This window comes from Octodon degus, unplaced genomic scaffold (assembly GCF_000260255.1).
Source record: "Octodon degus isolate 3935 unplaced genomic scaffold, OctDeg1.0 scaffold00127, whole genome shotgun sequence".
NCBI lineage: Eukaryota > Metazoa > Chordata > Mammalia > Rodentia > Octodontidae > Octodon > Octodon degus.
In genome coordinates this window covers 7024158-7043692 of record NW_004524703.1, presented here as the reverse complement: position 1 = coordinate 7043692, position 19535 = coordinate 7024158, and the positions used below count along the sequence as shown (strand labels likewise).

The 19535-nt window shown below is 36.2% G+C and overlaps 1 protein-coding gene across 6 annotated transcripts in view; it reads right to left on the bottom strand.

Annotated features, from left to right (window-relative positions):
- Ryr2 (ryanodine receptor 2) overlaps positions 1 to 19535 on the bottom strand; it is a 681083-nt gene that overhangs the window by 102183 nt on the left and 559365 nt on the right. For all 6 annotated transcript variants that reach the window (XM_023700826.1, XM_023700825.1, XM_023700827.1 and 3 more), the window contains exons 65-73: positions 18940 to 19178; positions 17400 to 17481; positions 13719 to 13849; positions 10318 to 10638; positions 8250 to 8490; positions 7366 to 7453; positions 4415 to 4507; positions 2091 to 2261; positions 1009 to 1068 (exon numbers count right to left, since the gene is read on the bottom strand). In XM_023700826.1, the coding sequence (XP_023556594.1) occupies positions 1009 to 1068; positions 2091 to 2261; positions 4415 to 4507; positions 7366 to 7453; positions 8250 to 8490; positions 10318 to 10638; positions 13719 to 13849; positions 17400 to 17481; positions 18940 to 19178 (1426 nt within the window). The remainder of the gene's footprint in view (positions 1 to 1008; positions 1069 to 2090; positions 2262 to 4414; positions 4508 to 7365; positions 7454 to 8249; positions 8491 to 10317; positions 10639 to 13718; positions 13850 to 17399; positions 17482 to 18939; positions 19179 to 19535) is intronic.

Genomic DNA, 19535 nt, shown 5'->3' with positions numbered 1-19535 from the left:
TCTCTCAGCAAAGGGAAGAAAAGCTTGTAGTATAAACTCTTCATCTGAGGTCTATTTGGAGGCTTTATGAATAGCTTTCTTAAAATATTGAATTTTTTTTGGTTTGAAAGGAGACCATATTTTAATAGGTGTTAATCTCCTATCCTGCAAAAGGTATTACTGTAGTGAATTATGGCTCAGTATGTACCAAATGGACTTTGATGTGTGTCCACTTGGAATTTGTTGTCAAATGTGTGTGTGCTGTGAATACTGCAAAGGCATGTTTCACTTGTATCATCTTATGTTCCAAAGTGCTAAAAGAAGACCATGGCATGCACCCCTGGAAAGAGACATTTTGATACCTCAGAGGCATAAATTATATGGTTATTACTACTGTTGGATACTTAGACATTTTCATAATTTAGAAATATTCCTCAGAATGGTCACAGGAATAGAAACAAACAGATTGAATCAAAGTAACAAAATTTTTGAATGGCATACTAGGATTGGTAAATAAATAATTATTCACTGACATGAAATTTTTATAAAACTAAGTAATTCTTTCACTTACCATGTACAGTATATGTTATATTGACTTCTAGCCATGTTTCCCTTCTATGTGAATATTCCTATCTTAAACTAATTTATTCTTATTGTATCTGTCCTGAATAACTTCTATCTGCTAATACTAATTTCACACTCCTAGAGATGAAATTTCAATTTCTTAAGGATTATCTATGTCCACTTTCAAAAACATTCAACTCTCAGCAACATAAATTCTATGTCCAATCTTTACTTCAACTGGAAGCACATTTTTTCAAAATTTGACAATTTCTGATGATCTACTTTGTGCATATACCATTTACGTACATAAGAGTTCTTAATACATCAAGATTTGCAGGTGAGAACACCTGATGAAAATATTTCATACTTTTAATTGCTAATGAAATTTTATTTCTGGTACTATTCTAATGATAGATGAACTACTTAATGTAAATTAAAAGGTTTTTAAAATAAAATCCAGCTTACCTTGCCTTGCAAATGAATATTACTGCGGATTATATCTCGAACTTCCTCCTCAGTGTCTTTCTGTCAAGAAACACATGTTACCTAAAGGAAATCTCGGAGTGCATCAAGAGTCAACAGAACAATTCAAACATCCTTTCAAATAGTGCATGTCTAACAAGCATCTTGATTCTGATGCCAAGAATTTAGGGAAATTTTCTTCAGATAAGTTTTTCAGGTTGCTGCAGCTTGCTACAAGGCAGCAGTCTATTTTCACTCCAACATAAATATATGATGAGTCAGTAGAACTAAGTTCTCATCAGTTCCTAGCAGTAAGGGGAACCAAAGCAGGTTCCCTTGGGCTCAGACAGAAGTATGTCTACAACCTTTCTCAAAACAACTACGTTACCACTGGCAATGGGAAAAGGTATATATCTGAGAACCAGACATCAGACAAATACCAACAGGGCTGAATCTATACAGCCCACTAGGTCAAAACCTCCCTTCCATCCACTGGTTTGCGCTGTCAAATTCAAGATAAACAGATAAATCAAGTACTGCATTGATTCTTGGTGGGAATTATGATAAAATACGTCTTCCAATTTGCACAAATATAAAACATTAATTATGGTGTATAAGTTTGAAAGATTACATTGTTATCTGCATAGGTAAAAAGAAAACTAGGGGACAAAAAGGGATCTTGAGCACTTAGATCTTGATGTTTGCAAAGGTGAACATCCACTGATGTAAGAGGAAAAGACTTTTCTCACCACCTTTGATATAATGTATTATGCTTTTAGCACTCAAATATGACTCTTCACAAATTTGAATAAACTTCTCATTAATTTTATATAGGAGTTGAGATGGAATCCATTTTTCCTCCTTGGTTTTCTTCAATATGTGTTGGAGATGATCAATATAAGTTAGAAATAAAAACAGCCTCAAAAACAAGGTGGCCTTTAAATCCTCTGGCTTACACTGACAAACTTTCACGAAGACATTTAGTGCCAATGGAATGCTGATGCAGAGCAGCAAGCCCAAAGAATCGGCACATCTAGGAGCTGGAAGGGAGGAGATCACTGTTAGCAAGGTGAAGGGCAGCTCACCAGACTGAATCGGTTTTTGGCCAAAGCAATGAGCTCCTGGTCCCCTGGGGCGCAGATGTTCAGGCCAATGGGCAGCAACCTCTTCAGTGCTGCTACAATCAGAGAGGTCTGCATGGAGTACCGGTCTCCTTTGCGCTTCATTTTCTTCCTTTCCTGATCTGAAACAGCAGCCTGTGGAACAAAGAGCTCACTAGGACCCACTCCCGCTCGACCCATCAACAGCTATGAGCCCTCTTGCTTACCATTTGCAGTCCGGATTTTCTGTCCATCCCTATTTTTGAAAACTCTACTGTTTGGGGAATATCTCTTCCTTTCTTTTTCATATATTTTGCTAATTTAAGTCCTATTTTCATAGACTTAAGTAAGTAAATTAAAATTTACTAGTATGCATTCTTATACTGTTTAGAAGGAAAAAGTACATTATAGTGTTAGGGAGATGAAATATGAGGAATTATACAATAATTTTAGGTCTCGTATGTTTGCCAAATTTTAATGCTTAAGAGAAAGAAATGTAGGAATAAGGAGTTTATATTTCTTTTGATAAATGCTTCCTTTGATAAGTCTCTCTATGTAACATATAAGAAGATAAATGTCAGCTATGTTATCTGTATATACATATCTATAAATGTTTCCATACATTTATATTAGATATATATGTATATCTGATAGACATATATATATATATATTAGAAAGAGATTTATATCAACCATACACTGTATAGATGTATGAACAGACACACTAAACATACTGTATATATTATAAAATATCCTATATTATAAAACATACTACATATACATTATAAAATACATTTAATGTAGTCTACAAACTTTTCTTCTAGAGTCTCAGTCCCCTTTCCTGCAGAAATAAGACTGATAAATCCATGATTCATAAATATTAAGAAGCATCTCAAGGACCAAGCTGCAACCAAATACTGCCATGATACACCTCAGAGTTCTTTTGTGATCCCTGCTGAAATGCCATGGGGTTACTTGAAATGACAGCTCACTTTCCACTGAGTAATAAGTATCTTTCTGTCACAAGAGAACAGTCTATATATCAGAATAAAAATAACTGTCCCATATTCATTTTTGTGTACCTACTGAATTTTTTTGCAAGAATAATTCAAACGTAAATTCTCATGACAACGATAATGCTGTAATAAGCATGGGTTCTTGAAATAAATAACAAAAGGACAATTTTATATACAAATGATCTGCTTTACTCAAAATTAGGCAAAATATAGCACAATATGATATTAAGAAAAGTTTTTAGCATCACAAAAGTAGTGAAAAAACTGATTCATCATACAGTTAGGATGATACAACTGATGTGATTGGTAGATGCTAGTTTCTTTTGGATGACTACAACTCTATTTTGCATCTTAGACCGTTCAGCAGTATGTTTTCTGTGCTACCTCATGGAACACACTTATCTTTCTCTATGTATAAATATATTTACCTTCATTATTTAATACCAATCCATATGATTATGATATGAATTTAAAGTGCTTGGAATGGAAGTTTTCCCTCTTCTCAATATGGACAGAGACAACAAGGGAGCAAAAGCTCTACCACATGTGAATGAAAATTCACCAGTGTGGTTCTTAAATAATGCGGCTAATGGTTTTGAGACCTACAGTTATAGCATATTTAACTTTACAAGTCATCACTCATGAAGAACATGCAGCAGTTGCATGCACCTTGTACTAACTGACAGCTTGTGAGTGTGGTATGTTCAAGTGTATGCCCATGTACATGTGTGTATACAAAACACGCCTTTATCATGACATGTCTATTTTGACATCTTGGAGGCTTGTCGATCCTGGAGAGACTGTCCTTCCTAGGGATGAAGCTTGCTGGAGAAATAAATCACTTCTAGTCTGCTCTCCCATATGTACAAACCCACCTACATAAGCCTACCTTTCCGCCTCCTTCATTAGGCTGTTGCACTCGCTCACTGTCCATTTACCCTCATCTCCTCTGGGCTAGGATCCAGTCCACCAGAGAGTTCTGTGTACAAGTTTTTAAATTATTCAATCCTATCCCTGCTTACCCTGACTACATGGAACTGCACTAAGGCTCTTGCTTACATCTTCCCTGGTACATGCCTGCATGATACCTCTATAGTGCTTGCCCTGTATCTACACTCTGCGAGCAAAAACTTCTTCCTTCATGCCAGTCATTGCTGCATCTGTGCATCTGACTGTACCTGACTCAAGTGAATCCTGCTAAACTTTAAGAGAGCATGCATGCTTTTAATCAGTAAGTAACATTATCAAAAACATCAGTCCATGAAACAACAGAAAAATACATTCGAGTAATACCTTGGACATCTTTGACTTGGTATCAGTTATAAGGAAAGACATGTTGTTGATTTCATTCTGCACAACGAAGTTCTGCTCTTCTCTTTTGAAATTCTAAGAAGTTGCAAAGGAAATGTCAGTTGAAATCCCTGAGATAAGATGTCCATATAATTTGACATTACAGAGGTACCAAAGTTTCTTCAAGAACAAGAATAAATAGGTTAAGACTTATGAAGAAAGGGAACAAATATTTGTTGACTATCTTATAAGGTTGTTTGGCCACGCGGTAACAATTCTAAGAGCTACAAACAAATGTGCATATTTCAGAGATCAAAAACTTCAGAAAGTTTAAATCACAAAGCCAACCACCAGGCGACAGAATAAGGGGTGAAGCCCTAGTTCCGCTGGTTATAGGATCAATTTAGAGATCTATTGACTATGATATTCCTGTTTATCTTTTCAAAATAAAAATGAATAAAATCATGCTATAAATTTTATAGTAGATAAAACATATGTCCAGAGAGAGCTATACATGTATCATGTCTATGATACATAGCTGTCTATGTCTATGAGATAAACATAGACTTTCTAAGATAGTCATAACTATGATGTGGTTGCTGCTTTTTTTGAGATATATATATTTGATATATGTAACTATTTAGGAAAGAATGCAACCCATATTACCAAGTTTGTGTATTTATTTATTTGTTCATTCATTTATCGATTGATTGATTGTATTTGGCACAGAGCCTCACTATGGAGCTCAGACTCATCATGATCCTCCTGTTTTCAGCCTCACCAGTACTGGGATGACAGGTGTGTGCCACCAGGACTGGCTCAGCACGCCTGGGGGCAGGGCCAGCACAGCATGTGGTGCCAGGGATCCAACTCCAGTCCATGTGCTTGCCTAAGCAGGCACTTAGTGGGCTGAGCTATCTCACTGGCCTAGGTTTGTGTTTTAGCTACGTAAACGAAATTCAAAAGTATATATATTTGGGTTTTTGTCTTATTCTTCACAATATTTAGATATCTATGTAAAAACCTATGGATTATAATGCATGTACTGTTCCAAAACTTTGTCTTGCATATAAATTTAAAGAAGCTTCTTTGATGTTTTAGTTATAGATATAGTCGGATACTGTCAATTCAAAAAGGGGAAGTAGGAAGTTTTCACTTTTCTGAGGTCATTTATTCTTGGGCTCCTCCTGTTTGTCCAGTAAGAAGTATCAATGGAGCTCTCATTTTCTTTCATTACCTTAAAAATTGAAGATTTCTTGAAAGCATGTGGTAATATTCAATCATATGACCCATCTTGCATAACTACATCTGTTAATCTAAGCAACAGATTTGATGATAAAAATAGCTAATATATCAATCACTTTTAATCAGCTATTCTTGTCTTGAAAAAGGTAATGTATGTATTATTATATGTTACCCTATTTCTATCTTTGCTTTTGTTCTTCTTGCTCTTGTTTTTACTCTTCAAAATGAAAGAAAATTATTTAAAAAAGAAGTATCAATGGAGAACCTAACAGTAAAAATAAAAGACAAAGCACTGACAATTCAAGTTTGTTTTTACACAGATGAAGATTAATTCAGTTCTTCTGGGTTTTAAATTTTACTTCTGAAAACCCTGAAAGATCTATCACATCTCTTTAAAATGAATTTTGGAGGACATAAATCATTTGATTTTACTTAGAGGAAAATAAAGGATCTAAAATAATTTCCAATCACATTACAGATAATAAAACTCACTGTGAAGATACAAACATACATGTTAAAGCCATTTTATATATTCTAAGCCACATGATCCCCTTTTGTGTTCTTAATAAATTTTGACAGACTCCTTAGATGTAGTTATTAAATAATATTTATTATTCTATCACTAAATATAATTGTTTTTAAGATTACACAGTCAAAGTGATTTGATTTACAAAACTGGGATAATCCCAGAAATGGTGAAAGTAAGGCTGAGGTTCTTATTTTTACTTTTACCGTATCCCCCTCTTTACAAAGTGACAAAGATTTATAACTAATACTAAACTATAAGCTTTTGAAATAATTTGCAACAATGGTAAATGCCCACATGTATGCATATTCTGCCAGTTATTACAAATAACTCAGAACACGGTAAAATTCTTCTATAAATAAAAACGTCTTTCATATTTACAAAACATTAATCTACTCATAACATACAAATTAATGAAAATTCACTAAAGGTGTACTCTAGAAACTTTATCAAAGGAATCCCTTGCAGAAAATTTACTTTAAAAGTCAACAGATTGTAAAATATATGCCAAACTAGACTCCTATAGAAATGAAAGTGTGATGATAAAATAAATGTACATATTAAACCAGTACATTATTGCTTGATTTTGCAGTGAAATGGCAAAGGGTAGGAAAACCTCAAGGGTAAAAAGGGCATAGTTTTGGGTAATGCCAGTGTCACTGGAGGATTTAGGTATGAACCTAGGATTTTAGGTAAAACCTTTACATAATGCAATTAAAAATCTCTGTGATATTTAGTCATTGATTGATTGATTGATTGATTGATTGTAGTCCTGGGGGTTGAATGCACGCAGAGCTTCACTAATACTAGGCAAATGCTCTCCCACTTGTGTTCCACCACCAACCCTTTTTATTTTTTGAGACATGGTCACCTTAAATTGCCCAGGCAGGACTTAAATTTATAGTTCTCTTGCCTCAGCCTCTCAAGTAGCTGGATTTATAGGCATATCCCACTGTACCTGTCCCTTTGTGATTTTTAAAATATAAATTATAAATTCAAGACATGGGTTATATCTTGTTAAAGTCCTCAAGAGCACCTACCCTCTGATTTCAGCGGTTTAATGAATCCTAGGAGACAAATTTGAGAAATACCAGAGATATTTTCCAAGGGTTGGACAACTACTTCCTGTTTACAAAGTGTTTAAAAAATCAAACCCAAACAGCATCTACCAATATCGTCTTACATGGGATTTTGACCAGTAGATGAAGACTTCAGCCACCATACGGAAGAGTCCCTCAGCTTCAGGGTTAGGCTCCTTCAACCACTTTGCCCTGGGTTGCAATTAAGAAGAAATTTCTCAATTACTCCTTAAAGCTAACTTTAAAAAATATTCTTCTCCCCATACTTAGAAACTCATAAAAGTTTCAATGTACAGCTGTAACATCTTATTTTATTTTTTTGTATTTTAGGGAAGGGTCTACAGGGTGTTCAGGGTCTTACTACTAGATCAGACTTGTAGTGATCCGCCTGTTTACAGCCTCCCAAGAGCTGGGATTACAGGTGTGCACCACCACGCCCAGTCTCAATCACTGTCTTAGTGTGCCCAGGGGCGGGGCTAGCACAGCAGGCCAGGAGATTGAGCCCTCAGCCCCTGCACCTGCTTGCAGGTGCTTTAATCCGCTGAGCTAATTGGTCAGCCCTTTTTTTATTTTTATTATTTTTATTTTTGGCTGGCTCAGCCCACTCTGAGGGCAGGCTTGGCATGGCATGCGGTACAACGGATTGAACTGTGGTCCCCTGTTCCTGCTTAAGCTTGCCTAAGCAAGCGCTTTAGATCACTGAGCAATCTCGCTGGCCCAATGTAACTGTAACATTTCAAAGCATGTAGCTGTTGCAACTGTCCAAGTGCTAACTTTTACATGTGAAACACTACAGAATGCAAGCCACAATTTCTAATTTTGACATGCTTGGTGAAAATTAATGTACCTATGAGCATCTCATTGTATTACAGCCATAAAGAAGATCATAGATAAATGGTCAGTGAGGAATGAAACAATTCAATAGGAACATATGAACCAAGCAAAGTAATAATGAATAAGGGAAATTCACTACTTTTGTACATTATACCTGTTATAGTCCACGAATCGAATCAAGAGAGGGTAGAAGGCATAGAGATCTCTGGCTAGTGTGGTGAACTCGTCTAGAATAAGCAACTCAGCCTCAGACATGTCCCCTCTGGCCTCGGCTTTCAGGTGGTCTTCCTCAGCCACTACCATGGCAGCCTTTTTCTTGAGTTTCTCCATTAAAGGCAAAAAATGTGTTTTCAATAGCTGAGGTTTCACTTTATTAATGATAGGCTGGGAAAACACTGTTTGAGGATACACATTAGAATTCTGCTCAGTAAAAGCATCATTAAAACTGTGACAGGTTGTAATGCCAATTGAAATGCGATGAATTAAACTTGCCTCTCCCTCTGTGCCTGACTTCCTTGACACCTATACCTCGGTGCTGCCATTTTTATAAACCAATACCTCCATGCACAGTAGCTTTTCAGGTATGACTGCTGATATGAACTCCACGTATTTACATGATGGTTAAGCTTGATTGTATCAACTTGGTTGGTTTAAGATCTGGCCAGAGTATTGGTGGCACACAGTTCTGTGTCTAGGTGGGTCACATGGGTCTGATCTTAGATCAGTCCCTCACGTGCCAGTCCCTCACCCCTTCCTCTCTGGAACGCTTCCCGGGCTATACGTCCTGGATGCCATGAAGTAGGCACCTTCAGTTTCCCACACCCTTTTTCCATGATGTTCGTCCATTGGAGTCTGCCTTCTATAGACTTCTCTAGTCTGCCCTGAATCCCCTTGAACCACAAGCCGAATTAAATCTCTCTGCCCTTAAGTTGTGGGTGTCAAGTATTATATCTCAGCAATGGAAATTCTGGTTAATACAGCTTGCTTATTTTCAGAAAGACTAATAGCTAATTGAGAATTTTTAAAAAGACTTTTATTCACCTTGGGAATCAACTATTCACACATAAAAAAGTAGAAGTGCCCCAGGCTTTTCTTTAGAAGAGACATATTCTGCTGCCTGATCAATGAGAGCACAGTTTGTTCCCTTCTCCCCATCCTCAGCCTCCAGAACGCTGCTCTTTATCTAGTAGTAGTTGTAGCCCTTAGTAAAAGTTCTAAATTTGAATAGGCCATTGTCCAAATAGATTTTCCCCTGAAAGTAACATATGAACAGTAGGGAAATAGAGAAAGGAAAACTAAGTTAAAAATCAACCAGAACCATCTGTCCAAATTAGTAAAGCACTAGTATATTTCTTTAGAGTTTTCATCAATAGATAAATTCACAAATACTTATATTACCCATGTAACGTTCTCAATTCATTTTTTTCAAAAAACCTTCTCTGTACTTGCCACGACATGAGGCTCTCCCAAGGTACAAAACCCCAGTGAAATCTGTGCGTTAAAGGTAGCACAGTGTTCCGGTAGGAGAATGCATATATTATTATTCTACTAAACTATATGCTAATTGTTGAGGATTTAGATTGTTTCCAATATTTCAATACACACATTGCAATGGTAGATGGCCTTAAGGATATTTGACTTTATCCTTTTTTTTGTTTTAAAGAGACTAAAATAAGTAAAAAAAAATTAGAAATGATACAGAATTTCTAAAACCAAGAGAGCAACTCAACAGTTGTTGTTATATTGATGTTGTTGTCTTCAGTGTCATTGTTCAGATTGCCAAACAGAAGCATGTAGAATTGGTCAAAAAATTAAGTATTAACTGCTCCTTTGAGTACACCAATAGAAATTAGCAGTACAATTATCTTAGCTCCCTGACTTGATCTTTTGATCACTCTGCCTACACTGCACAGGCCAGACTGATAAACTAGGTTGCCTAAATACCCAGTCTGATTTTTGTCTTTTGTCTACACAATTATTATTTACTGAATTTGTTCATCGTTACTTATTGCACCTATTGATTAATCTTACAGACTGTCAAAAATGTTCTTAAATGTAGTATCTATATGGAACATTATCCAATGTTTGATTATATCTAAATTCTTTTTAAACCAGAATGACAAAAACAATAGTTTCTATCTATAGAAAACAATTTCATAGGCTACCACGTTACAAACATTCTAAGACAGCTCTAGAGGGGAACCGTTCTTTCTGAGTCTTACCTGCCAACCGCTTCATCCATGCTCCCTCATCGATCCCCAAGTTGTTGTATATGATTTTCAGGATGTTCCCCAGGAGTGTGTTCATGTGCTCCGAGTTCAGGGCTGTGCAGCACATCTCGGCCCGCTCGGGGTTGTTCTCAGGCCCGTGTTCCCACCACCTGGACATGTAGCTGCACAGCATGGGCAACACCACCTCCATGACATGTGGCATCTGTGTGTAACGGATCCCGGACTCAGCCAGCTCCACAATTTCTTCCATGAGCTTCTCCAAGGATGGTATATTTGGGCACACATCTTCCACATTAGGAGGCAGATTGAGAGCTGAGGAAGCATAGGTTGAAACAGATTATGTTCAAAGAGATAGCTGGCACAAGGAAGTGGGTCTCCACTGTGGATAGCACACGTGGGCAATGAGCTCACTTTGTGGCTCAGAGCTCAGCAGTCATGTGTGCCTTCAACTGGTCTCTTCGTTTCCTAGCAGCAATGGTTTCGAAGGTTCATCCTCCTTCCCCCAAGTTCCTGCCTTACGGCCCTCCCTGTGAAATCCCTAAACAGCTGTTCCTACTATCTGACAGCCAACAAGAATAACCTGGATCTCTCCCTAGTGCCCTTTCTCATAATGCACAGCCATCTGCCTGGGCCCACACTAGAAGCCCGCTCCCTAGTCTGCGAAGTGAGCCTAAGGCCCTTCCTTCTTCATTCCTCCTGTACTCCAGCCACCTTCTCTGTCTCAGGGGCCTTGCTCTGTCCTCTAATTTCAGCCTCATCCTCTCTGAAGCCTCCTTCCCAGCAGCCTTTCCACATAACAAAGCTCTGCTGGAGCTCTGAGCCTTCCAAGCACACATCTGAGCACAGGAATGAGATTCCACTTTCCCTGGTGCTTTCCCACCCCTTATCTCTCACATCCAGTGTATTTTACATCACTGACCAGGTCCCTTTTTTCCTGAAACAAACTTCTTCCTGAACTCTCCTCAGCTGTGCTCATTTTTCTTTCTTTGATACACTTTCAAATGTTGGTTTTCTTTGCCTCTTTCCTAGGAGATTTCTGAAATATAGATCTGTTCATGTTGCTCCCTTTGCAAAGCCAGTGAAAGGACCCTCTGCCACAGGCCCAGTGCTCACTCCTTCCTGACACGGGAAGGCTACCCACTGCCCCATTTTCTGGTTGTGCCTCTCATCTTTGACCCTTTCCTCTTCTGAAAGCTATCTCCAGCCACTGTCAAAATGCTTCAGGGTCTTCTTATGTGCTAGTGTTTCAGTGTTCAGATTTCAAGCCTCATTTTGAATGAATGGTAGGCAGTTTTTTCAGATCTTTGCTAAAACTGCTTTTTGTGTTTTCCTTTTTTTTTTTGGCAGAACCAGGGATTGATCCATTGTCTTTACTGTAAATTATTTACTATTATTATTACTACTACTTTGAGACAGGGTCTTGCTGTGTTGCCCAGGCTAATCTCAATTTTTTTTTGGTGGAACCAGAGATTGTACTCTGACTGTTGCGCTTGCCAGGGAAGTGCTTATTCCACTGAGCCATCTCCCCGGCACCCCCCCCCCTTTTTTTTTTTTTTTTCTAATCTCAAATTGCTGGGCAAAATTAATCCTCCTGCCTGAGTTTCTGGGTTAACTAGGATTGCAGGTTCATGCCATCATGCTAGCTCAGACTCTGAAATCCATCATACATGTTTATCAGTCTTTCTCTGGTTACTGAAACCAAAAACTCTGAGGAAAATAATCATATTAGTCATCTCTATATATGACCTCCTTTACTTACCAAAGTATATGTCACAAGACTGATTGCTGATCAGTTGATTAAAAGGTGAATAAAATCTTTAAACTTAATCCCTTTACTTTGTTATGCAAATTTAACTTTGTTATGCAAATCTGACTTCTTCATATAGTCTATAATTTGTTATAGAATAACAAATATTTTAGTTAAATTACTTCTTCATATAGTCTATTATTTGATATAGGATAACAAGTACTATAGATTCATAGTTAAAATATGAACAAGAAAAGTCATAAGACATTATGTTTATCTAGATAATTAATAATTTAAGTCAACGTCTTTTAAACTCAACTGAGGGCACTTGCATTGGGCCTTTTAAAATTTTAAGACACTCACTAAATTACCCTCTGTGCCCAGACTTGTAATCCTCTTGCTCCAGCCTCTCAGAACACTAGGACTACAGATGTGCACCACCATGTTCAGTTGTGACCATTTTTTTCACTAACTTCATATAAATGTATTATAGAAATTATGTAGAAAAATATTATACCCAGTGGATATATTTTTCATTTCATCTGCTACATAAAATCAGTATTATAAGGGCCGGAAAGATAGCTAAGTGAACTAAGTGCCTGCTTAGGCAAGTGCAGGGATGGCGCTGGCCCCACCTCTGGGCATGCTAAGCTGGCCTCTGAGACCAGGCATGGTGATGCAAGACTGTAATCCCAGCACCGGGGAGGCTGAAGACAGGAGGATCACTAGGAGTCTGAGCTGCACAGTGAGACCCTGTATCAAATACATTAAAAAGAATCAGTATTATAAAATTAGTAAATTAAATAATAATTATTCAAACACTTGATAAAAAAATACCTTACTTGACAGGATTCACTTGTCACCAACCAACAGCTCACTAAAACATCAATTAAATAATGAAAGCACATCAAGAGATGGCACTTAGGAAGATAAGTGTCTGCATTTTGAGAAGATAAGTGTCTGCATTTTTGAGAATTCTTTTGGGTTATTAGAAAACAAATAAAATACCATGAACTTCATCGGAGTTAGAGGAAATCCAACAAGAAAATCCTGTTGTAGGGCATTTGTGTGTAGTGACACATAATAAGACTTTGGGGGCTTACTTTTATGCATTTAAAGTGTATGCTAGAATAAGCAATTCCCAATTTATCTGCTCAATCAATTACATTTAAATTCTAGCTAATAATTCCAATTAGGTTTTCAAAGGCCAATGGTTGAAATCATCAACTATGGCTACACAAGCCTTCTACTAGGATAGTTTAAAGGAGGGCCTACCTACCAAGGAAACATTATGGTTTTCCAAAACCAAATGCAATACAATGCATGAGCAGATGCATTCAGACATCCACCCAATGTAAAATAAATAAGATTGACATTTTCCCCCACATTTGCTGATTATTTTGTCTTATTCTGGAGAATGAACATTTTTCCATGGCTCATTAACTTAGAAGCAATTAAATAAATTTTCTTTCAGAAACATTAGTGGATTAGTATACAACTTTCTAAAAAATGTATCACCCAATAATACCACTTAAGAACAAAGAGCAATGTAAAATCATAAGGTGAAATAGCTCATGCAGAACTACTGCAGGAAAATATAGTAAGTGCCATTAAGTTCTTGCCATACACATTTACAAAACATCACCTGCTTTCTCTCTTGAGGACTTAGTATTGTAGATGGAGTGAACATTATGTTTGTCAAGACGAGTTTCCAAAAATGCCACAGGAAAGGCACCAGCAAAGGCAGCCAGACATTCTCCTAGTGCAGAGCGTTGCCTGTAAGTAAAAAAATGCTTATTTTTTGTCTCCCAAGGAATAACTGAAAAAATTACATTAAACTTGACACACTTGACCAAAACAGGAATAATACTATATTACTACTAATAAAGTAAAGCCCTCATCCAATTCCTAGACTGCAACATATCAGTTGGGTTCAAAAGCAAACCATGTTCCACTTAATAAAAGCTAAATTATCTGATAGTAAAGAGGAAGTTAGAAATAGTACAGATTAAAATAACAAGATAAAACATAATGATGAGAAAGTACTGTTCTTTCTCCTACAAATTTAAACATTTTCATCCCTCCTTCTGTCTCACTTCTTTTCTTTCTTTAAAAGAATGACCTGAAGAATTCTTGCTAGGTGAATAATTGGGTTCAGATAGTTAATGAAGCACAAACATTAAAACACTCATACATTCTTTGCAAATGTACCACACAAAAATAATTTCAAGACAACTACAGAAATGCTAACACATCTTAGATGCTAAATGCTATTGATAACATTTAAAACTGATGCATCATTACAGGAAAAAGGAGCTGTTGAAGAAATCAGACTATGATTGGTTGATTTAGGACAGGCTATGCCTTGAGGCTCTTCTGCCACTGGTATAAATTCCACCTCTCCACTAGCAGCCTGCTTAACCCAAGTCTCTGCTGGCATAGGAAGCTATTTATTAAATAGAAAATAATGTGAGAACTAGTTCAACATATTGTAAATTCCTTAAAAGATTTTAATAAAAACTACTTTTAAAGTGATATAATTGAGGAAACACTACTTAATTTTCTTAGGATATATATTTTGACATTTTCATACAATAATTATTATATAATCATATGTTACCTACCCATAGGGTTATGTTCTGAAAACATGTCCTTATGTGAATGTATGGTTCTGCAAATTTATTATGAGTTTTAAACATCATTCTCTAGAAGACACATTCTTAACTACTTGGTTCTCTATACTGGTGCTTATCTATAGAACAAATCATAACCCGACAGTGTTCAATTTATCGATTTACTTGATTGGTTTGGGTTTCTCCCACCAGAGGTCAGAGCCATTGAAGTGGGAGATTATCACGTTCACTGCTGTATTCCAGGGTCTGGCATTTCAGTTAATATTCAATGAATCAACAATAGGATGAACAAAAAGGAAAACATAACGCAGCTGAAAATATAGCACATCTAGAAACATAAATACTAGAATTTTTACCTGCTAAACATGTACTGTAAACTTTTTTATAACATCAAATTACAGAGAATGCTATACATGAAATAATTGATAGATTTGTTTACATAAAAATTCCAATTTCCCATGCAATAAATCATTGTACACAGTGTTTTGCATGTAAATACTATAAAGGTATAAATAGCTAGGAAATTAGTTATTTTAATAAATAAAATGGTTCTCATTGAGACAAAAATTAATAGAAAAATAACATGAGGAAAGACTTAATAAAATTAAGAAATGAGAATGACAAAATAAAAAATAGAAAGTAACTGGTAATTAGGGAAATATGTTTAAAAATAAAAATGGGACCCCAGTTTTAACTATTAAATTTGTAAATAGTAAAACTCATAAGAAATGAAAAATATGTAAAATGAGCATTCTATTATGATAATCAATAGAGTTAAGACTATATTATATAATCAATAAAGTTGAGAACATAAACTGCATCTTTTTTGTGAAAAGGTTTTAAAGTACCATAATAATTTCATATATGCATGCATTTAATCTAGAATTCCAAATCCCAAGATGTAGCTAAGAAAATACCCATATATATACAAGAGTCTATGAATACAGATCTAGCATTTTTTTATATTAGTGAAAAAGAGAAAATATCCTACATTTCAAAATAATATATCACCACAATAAATTTACTTCCCTTTTAAGATACCTTGTAAATATAAAACTTATGAAAATATAGTTTATTTTAAAATATAGCCACATTTTTAAAAATATCCAGGATAAAATAAATTACATCTATTCATATTACATTACATTTCTATGTAGCTGTCACCCTATTTCCATTATTGTAGATTTGTGAGTTTTAATACTTGGTTGGCTAAGCGAGTGCCCATTTATCACTGTCCTTTTCTCCTATTAGCATTTTGTTGGCTAGTCTCATGGGCTGATTCTTTGAAATACACTTGTAGATCATTTTATCAATTTCAATAAAAATTTTTTTTGGAAATTCATTGTCATTGTTATTAATTATAGATTAATTTGGAGACGCTTTACATTTTTTCCTTTTAATCGTTTTTGGGGTTTTTTGGTACAGGGTCTCATTACACCATTTGGACTCATAGTGATCCTGTCTCAGCCTCCCTAGCTCTGAAATCACAGGCATTCACCACCTCTCCTGGGTTCAGTGGCCAGCAAGGCAGCATGGCATGTGGTGCTAGGGATCAGATCCGGGTTCTTGCATATGCCAGGCAGGCACTTACACTGCTGAGCTAGCTCCCCAGCCCTATATTTTTTCCTGTGGTAGAGGAAAGCAGAACAAAATATATGAAAAATATTTCAATATTTAAAATTTATTCAATTAAAAGATATGTTAACATAAATCCTCCTCAAAGTACTTGCCAACTTCAAACATACTCTATTCTTCTTGCCACTTTCTGAAGTGCTTCTAGAAGTTTCATGAATGTCTTTTCACAGTGAAAACAAAAATATGGTGAAGAAGAACATTGCTACTGAGTGCTACTCAATGAAAGGCGGGCTCATAAAAACATGACGGTGCGTGCTCGTCCACCTGGTCCACTGGATCCGGCCCGAGCAGGTTCTGGCTCTCCCCTCAAGTCAAAATAACCATAAAAGGCAAAAATTTGGAACCAACACAGCATGAGGCAGCAACAACACTGCAATTAAATATACTCATGAAAGGGGATTCCAGAACTGCTTCCAAAAGTGGCAAAAATATGGAATAAATGTGTTTGAAGTGTGTGTGGGGGGGTGTTTTGAGGGAGACTAATGGCACTGTTTTTTACTATAATATGATAAGCATTCACCCAATCATGTTGATCATACCAAGTATACTATCATAATGTCTGCTTATTTCATTGACCCTGGTTTTGTTCTCTGGTCCTCAGAAATTTCTTCCTGAAGCTGCCAATGTTCTCTTCCTCAGGATTCAATGCAATGTCTGTTCTCACTTTCCCTGTCATGTCACACTGTTCTCTCTGGAAACTTGAGAGCATACAAACATAAAACCCATTGCTATTTCTTTCTCAATAATTAAAAAACTGATATTGAGAACTGCCTCTATCCAGGTTACTTTGTAATTCCGACCTACAGTGAGAAACTGTACTTGCAGAATTTTCACAGAACAGGTACAAGCACTGGGTTAACATTAGGTGTGTTCTTTATTATTGCCAATTTTGCTGTTTTGCACAACCCCATAATCCTTTAACAATATTTATTTAGGTAAGATATTGTCCAATTACTGCACTCTCAAAGAATTTTAAGGTCTATTTGATTAAGTTTAGGACAAAATTACCAAAGTCATGAAACAGCTATTAATACCAATTTAAGCTTTAAATTTCTTACCTCTCCACGTAAATACTCTTGCTGGTTCCCAAAGCATATAAGCTGGTCAGGATTCTATAACAAGACACCTGTACATCTTCCACTAAGGAAAAAGAGAATCTCACTGAAAGCAAAACCACTCAGAATTGTCCTGAGAAAGATTAGGCTAAAACAAAATACTCCCTATTAAAGGCATTGTAGTATTTTAATATTTGGAAAAAAGCAAAATAAGAACAGATAGATAAAATGCAAAAAAAAAAAAACAATTCTCAATATTAGTTTCTTAAGGTGACTGAAAATATTCTGAAGAATATCCCGTGAGGACCCAGAATATTCTCAGAAACGATTTCTTTGTAATTTTTTTCTTGGTATAATCATAAGAGAGTTCTCTGGGAATAAAATTACCCACAAGAATGTCTGGAAGAAGGGGATATAGGTAGATGTTGCTGTTCATTCCACAGGCACATGAGAGGTAAATCTGTATAGAGGTAAATCTCTAAATCACATAGGCTCATGGATAAGACAGATAAAGTACTGCTTATGTACAGTATGCCTCATGTGCCATAACTCTCAAGTGATATTGAGGACATTGGATGGAACATCTGTTGGTTCTTTCTCAAATGACTCGACCCTCAAGACATCAGACATTTACTCTGGTATTTATTAATGGTAGAAAATTAAATAAGCCTCAGAGATGACCTATTGTCCAATGAAACATTTACAGTGCAAAGAAATCTAAGAACTTTGATTTTCTAATTCGAATTAAGACTATTTCCTGGTGGACACACTACAACAGATGTGAAGAAATCATTCTTGTCCTCGGCCCTGCGTGTGTGTACACACTGTGCTGTGAGTAATGCTCCTACTGGTTAAAATCAATTTTTTCAAACTATTTGTGGCTGGCCCTGAATACTAGTTTCCCAAGTGTGCTGCCTTCCACTCGGGGAACCCACAACCTGGATGGCGGTGGGTGGGTTCCACGTTTGGACCAGCAGCAAACCAGAGTCTTAGAACAACTCACATTTTATGTTTTATACTTAATGTTAGGCAGTCTATAGTTATTTTTTATAAGCATAGAATTCTAGCTGAAATCAACCACACCCTCCATAAAAACTGACTAAAACCTAGAAACCAAAGATATTTGACTCCTCCTAGCAGTCCTGTAATTTAGACTCAGATTTTGTCTTAATAGTCTTCATAATATTTGGTAGTATAGCTCGTGAATCAAATAATTTGAAAATATTCAACGTGTTATGTCATATGGTCCAACTTCATTAGAAAATTTAATGGAAAGAAGTAACATAGAAATAGATTTTTGGAACCCACACTTCAACAATACATAAATTACTGTACATAAGCCGTACTTTATCTGTCTTCTCCATGAGCCTAAGTGATTTAGAGATTTGCCTCTATACAAATGTGTCCTAAAACTCAAACATCAACATATAATATTTCTGGAAAAAAGGACAATTTAAATTCTTAAATGACCCTGAGATTCCTTTCACAGTTTCTAAATTGTACCATTTCTAAAATAAAACTCTAAGTAATTGATTTTACATACATATTAGATCTTCTCCAAACTGATGCTGGCCAATATGTTCAAATAAAGATGACAGCATTGGCAAGAGGGCCACTGTGGTATAATTGATAATCTGAGTGACCCCCTTGGGTTGGTTGCGAGTGTGGGTGAATTGGCCCTGTTTAAGGTTTTCCATAGTCTTCTCCAGATCCTCCGCAGCATTGTCCAGAAAAGCTCGGAGTGCGCTTTTAACACTCTCCAGCCCAGTCTTCATCACAGTCCTGGAAAATTAATACAGGAGATCTTGTACCTTCCAACAGTGCAAATGAAGCCCAACATCTGGGCTGATGTTATGTTTATTTTTCACTTTATAGCATTCACCTAATCAATCAAACTGTAATTATTTTTTGCAATGCAAGGGATCAAAAGCAGGACTTCAAGCATGCAAGATAAACACTCTACCACTGAGATAAATCCCCAATCCCCCAAACTTTTCAAATTAGCTCCAAAACAGTTTTTCAATGTTACAGAAATACTACTCTGTAAGTTGCCTTTTACAAACAGCTGCATCATAAACTTCATTAAAGAGCTCTAAGAGAAGGGCTGTGTGAATCTTCATGCTCTCAGTTTTCAAGGTA